This window comes from Psammomys obesus, unplaced genomic scaffold (genome assembly GCF_907164565.1).
Source record: "Psammomys obesus unplaced genomic scaffold, mPsaObe1.curated_primary_1811, whole genome shotgun sequence".
Lineage (NCBI taxonomy): Eukaryota > Metazoa > Chordata > Mammalia > Rodentia > Muridae > Psammomys > Psammomys obesus.
Window position 1 is genome coordinate 4,921,397 of NW_026596234.1, and position 4,770 is coordinate 4,926,166.

Sequence of the window (4,770 nt, forward strand, 5' to 3'; positions counted from 1 at the left end):
TGTGTGTGTGTGTGTGTGTGTGTGTGTGTGTGTGTGTGTGTGTGTGTACCTGTGCCTGCACAATGCAGACACCAGAAGAGGACATCAGGTGTCTTGTTGTATGGCCCCACAAAGTCCTCTCAATTCATTCTCTCCGATTATTGGATGGTCACCGTTTTTTCCCCTGACATGACTAGTTATAGCCTGGAGACAGCGGTGAGAAAAGGGCCCCTGATAAACTTTCAATTACCTTTTCCATGGGGGTTGCCAAATATCCCCACTTGGCCGGCCACTTTTCCTGGGCTTCATATTCGGCCCTGAGGCGATATCTCCTGAGAAAGAGAAATCCTGAGTGGGAGGCGACACTCTCAGAAAGGCCCCGTGCAAACCTCACAGGCGTGGAGAACTGCCTGCCTGTGAGCCCTGCACACCGACCTGACTGGTGGGTCTGCAGGGGGCGTGGAAGGGGAAGTTCGATGCCCTCGACTGAGCCACTCTTAACTTATGGGGAGACCTTGGCAAATCGAGAGAGGAGGCAGTGGAGGGAAGAGATGGTACAGAGAGCATGTTGTGGGGATCCGGTGAGACCTGGACTGGCTGCTAGAGGGGCATCTGAACATTAGCCCTCTTTTCTGGAGGCCCCTACCTACCCTTGGAGGAAGAGCAGCTTGAGACAGACAAGTATCCGTGGAACTGGGCAGGGAGCTTAAAAAGACACTTCCCCCTGGGTTCCTGCAAGTATAGACTCATCCAGTGTGAACTTGATGTGCAGAGAGAGAGAGCCTTCTTAACTGTCGCCCCCAGCTGCTCCACCCACCTGTGAGCTGAGCTTAGGGGGCAGCAGGTGAGGCACCCTGTTAGGTTCTGCAAACTCGGAGTTCAACTTGATCCTTCAAGCTCCTTCTATCTGCGAATCAGAATCTGCACCCCTCCCCCATCTCTTGTAGGTTTTGGAGCCCTGGCCCAAGCTTGGAAAACAAAGTCTATTTCTCTCTCTCTCTCTCTCTCTCTCTCTCTCTCTCTCTCTCTCTCTCTGTGTGTGTGTGTGTGTGTGTGTGTTCCCATGTGCAGGTCTGTGAGAAGGACAGAGGTCAACCTTGAGTATTGTTTCAGGGTTTCTGTTGATGTGATGAAACACCATGACCAAAAATCAAGTTGGAGAGGAAAGGGTTTGTTTGGTTTACACTTCTATATCCCTGTTCATCATGGAAGAAAGTCAGGACAGGGACTCAAACAAGGCAAAAATCTGGAGGCATGAGATGAGGTAGATGCCATGGAGGGATGCTGCTTACTGGCCTGCTCATCATGGCTTTCTCAGACTGCTTTCTCATAGAACCCAGGACCACCAGCCCAGGCATGGCCCCACCCACAACAGGCTGGGCCCTCCCCATCAATCACTAATTAAGAAAATGCCGCCTTATGACTTGCCTACAGCCTGAATTTATGGAGGCATTTTCTCAGCTGAGGCTCCCTCTCTTCTGATGACTCTAGCTTGTGTCAAGCTGACCTAAAACTGTCCAGCATGGTTGTCATTCTGCAGGAGCCCTCCACCTTGTCTTGGAGATAGGATGTCTCTGTAGGATCTGGGCTCACTGGTCAGGCCACACTGACAGGTTCCAGGGATGGCCTGTCTCCTTCTCCCGTGCCCTGGGATTGTAAGTGTTCACCACATTGATGCTTTCGACATGGGCTCTGGAGGAAAGACTCAGTTCTTCATCCTTATGTGCGAACACTTCCCAGGCTGAGCCCTCCACCAGCTCCAGAGCCTGTGTATGTCCCGTGTACGTTCTGTGTCTGGGTGTGTGCACCTGTGTGGAGGTCAGAAGTCAAGATAGTTCATCTTTCTCAGGGCTCTAGGGTGTAAACTCAGATCCCCAGGGGCTCACTGTGAATATTTCCATCTGCTGAGCCATTGCTCTAGTCATGGAGTCTATTGCCCATAAAGATGAAAGCAACATGAGGCTCAGACAGGAGGCACAAACGTGGCTGTAAATTTCCTGGATAGCCACATTGCAGAGGAAGTAAAAAAACTCAACTGATAGTTTTCATGTTACTTCTTTAGTGTGAATCTTTGAAATTTGTCAAATTTTCATTTCTAGCTAAGCTCAGTTTTGACAGTGCCCATTTCCAGTGCTCGTGAGTCATGTTGGATACTGGAAAGCAGAGTCTTGGGGCTCAAGTGAGTCAGTTCAGAGAAGAGGGGCCTTTTGATTTGGGTCTTGAAGGATATGTAGGAGTTTGTTTGGTGGGGTGAGGAGGCTAGAATAATGTTTCTTCCTGGTGGTTTGTGGGTGGTAATAAACACTTAAAACACTGAGATTGTGAAATTTATGAGACACCATTTTCCACTTAAGAGAACTAACACAGTTTCCTATAAAACAAGCCTGTGACAGTTCTGATATAAAGCATGCTCTTCATCAGTCTCCATCATTGGTTGTCCACACAGGTGTTAAAGCAGATGATAAAAGCCATAGAGATGGTCACTGTGGGCTCAAGTTGAGAGGTGAGCCTGGGGCCCATCATGTGGCTGTAGTAGGAGGATGCTAACTAAGTTCAAGGACGGACTGAGCTGTGGCAGAGTGACTTCATGCCAGCTTACGTTCAAAATATTAAACGTGAGAAAAAGAAAGCTGGGGTGTCGTTCAGTGGCAGAGCAGTTGCCCAGAATTTTTGAGGCTCCGGATTCATACTCGGCGCTGAAGGGGGAGGGGGAGGGGAAAGGAGGAGAGATGAAGACAAATGTTCCTTGTATCTATATAGTGGTTAAAATGTCAAATAATGGAATACTATTTGGCACTCAAAAAATAGCCAATGCAAGGGCCTGATGGACACAAATCTTTCAGAGAATGGATTTGTTGTTGTTGTTGTTGCTGTTTGAGACAAGGTTTCACTCTGTAGACCAGGCTAGCCTTAAACTCACAGAGATCCACCTGCCTGTGCCAGCTCCAGTGCTGGGATTAAAGGTGTGCGCCACCAACGCCACACACAGACCCGGATCTTTTAAAGTTAAAATTTCTTCTCATTTAAAAGGATCAAGGAAAACCAAGAAACAGCGAGCCTCCCCTCCTTCGAGGTTGTCAGAAATTAGCATCTTAATTTTGTTGTTTCTTTTTAAATTCCCAATTGGCATTTTCCCAGTCTCCACACTGGGCAGGAAGGAAGGGCAGGAAGACTGTGGTCTCCCTGTGTCCCTAACGTTGCCCGTCCCCCTCCTTCAGGTCCTTGATTATCCTTAGAGCACTCCTGTTGTGCCTAGCGGTTAAGCGTCTTCTGGTCTTGGTGGGGAAACTGAGGCCACCGAGGTATGTACACGGCACGTGAGAAGGGCCGAGCCCAACGGGCCTTACCAGATCTCATCCTGGGCCACAAGGTTCATGCGCTCTGCGGCGGCGGTGCCGATTGGTTTCTGAGCCATGGTTCCCGCTGTCTCCGCAAACTGTAACGCTCCTGGACTTCGAGTCCTTAGGTGTAACCCTGTCGCTGGGAGACCGGTTGCCAGGTAACACATGACGCAACAGTGGAGGCACAGGTGAGGGAAAGAGGGTCCCTGGAGCTTGCCTCTGACCTCCGTCCTCTGAGAGCCTGGTGGTCATCCTGTCACATCCTACTCTGAGAGCCCTCTAGACCTACCACCAACACCCTCGCTCCTCTTTCCGCACTGGGAATTGCTCCCAGCGCGTGGCACACGCTCCACCTCTGATCTACATTCCCAGCCCTCATTTTTGTTTGGTTGTTTTGTTTTCTTGTTTAAAATTTTGAGACAGGGCCTCCTCAAGTGGCTCAGGCTGGCCTTGAACTCACTTTATAACCCGGACAGACCTATGCTTTGAGCTGCTCCTGTCTCAGCTTCCTGAGTAGTTAGGATGGCCTGGCTTGTACCATCAGCCCTAGTCCCTGACCCTCATGTGGAGCAGACAGGCAAGGAGACAGGAGAAAAACACCCCTGAGGTGACAAGGGACAGTGATGATGAAGGAAGCCACCATAAGGGTGATGCTAACAGTGACAAAGGGGAGGGAGGTTTCTAGAAGGATAGCCACAAGGGCAAGGAGATTCCTCAGTCAACGAAGTGCTTCCCACACAAGACAGGGACCTGAGTTCAATTCTCAGACCTACATAAAATGCTGGGCATGGTGGCAAATGTCTGTAATCCCAGCACTGGGAAGTTGGAGACAGGAGATTCCCCGGATAGCTAAACTGGAACACTCCGGGTCACCTCAGAGACAGTCTCAAAACACGACCTGGACGGTGCCTGAAGAATGATCTCTGAGGTTCACCTCACATAACCATGTGCACCCACATTTTCTGTGCAGGGTAAGGAGCATTGCAAAGGCCCTGTGCACAGGGCACCCTGAGGAGCATCCAGCACTACAGAGAACTATGGTCACATGGACAGGCTTGAGGGATCTTATGTGGGCCCAGCTCCTGGCCCCACTTTTCATCACTGAGACCCAAATCCTGGAGTCACTGGACTGAAAGGAAGAAAGGTTGACTTTTTCCTGTGGCAAATACCTCATGGAAGCAAGGGCTGACCTGCGGTCTATGGTGGCAGAAGTCTGAGGCAGCTGCCCACATATCCAAACTCAGGAAGCAGAGAAGATGACTGCTCACGCTTAACTCACTTCCTCCTTTTGTTCAATCCAAACCACCAGCTGTGGGGTGACGCCTGTATTTAGGCTAAATCTTCCCATCTCGGGCTATCCCAGACAACTGATGCCCATAAATACCCACTGGATACCCTTCAGTGCTGACCGTGGAAGGAACTGTTTAACTGCTAAGCTAGGGACTTGATT

General features: G+C 50.1%; 1 protein-coding gene across 1 annotated transcript in view; it reads right to left on the minus strand.

The window, feature by feature from the left end:
- The window catches only part of CUNH20orf85 (chromosome unknown C20orf85 homolog), a 7,146-nt gene extending 3,752 nt beyond the window's left edge, over nucleotides 1-3,394 (minus strand). Inside the window, exons 1-2 of the mRNA XM_055595907.1 lie at nucleotides 3,327-3,394; nucleotides 230-311 (exon numbers count right to left, since the gene is read on the minus strand). Coding sequence (XP_055451882.1) covers nucleotides 230-311; nucleotides 3,327-3,394 — 150 coding nt within the window. The remainder of the gene's footprint in view (nucleotides 1-229; nucleotides 312-3,326) is intronic.
- Between the last annotated feature and the right edge of the window lie 1,376 nt (nucleotides 3,395-4,770).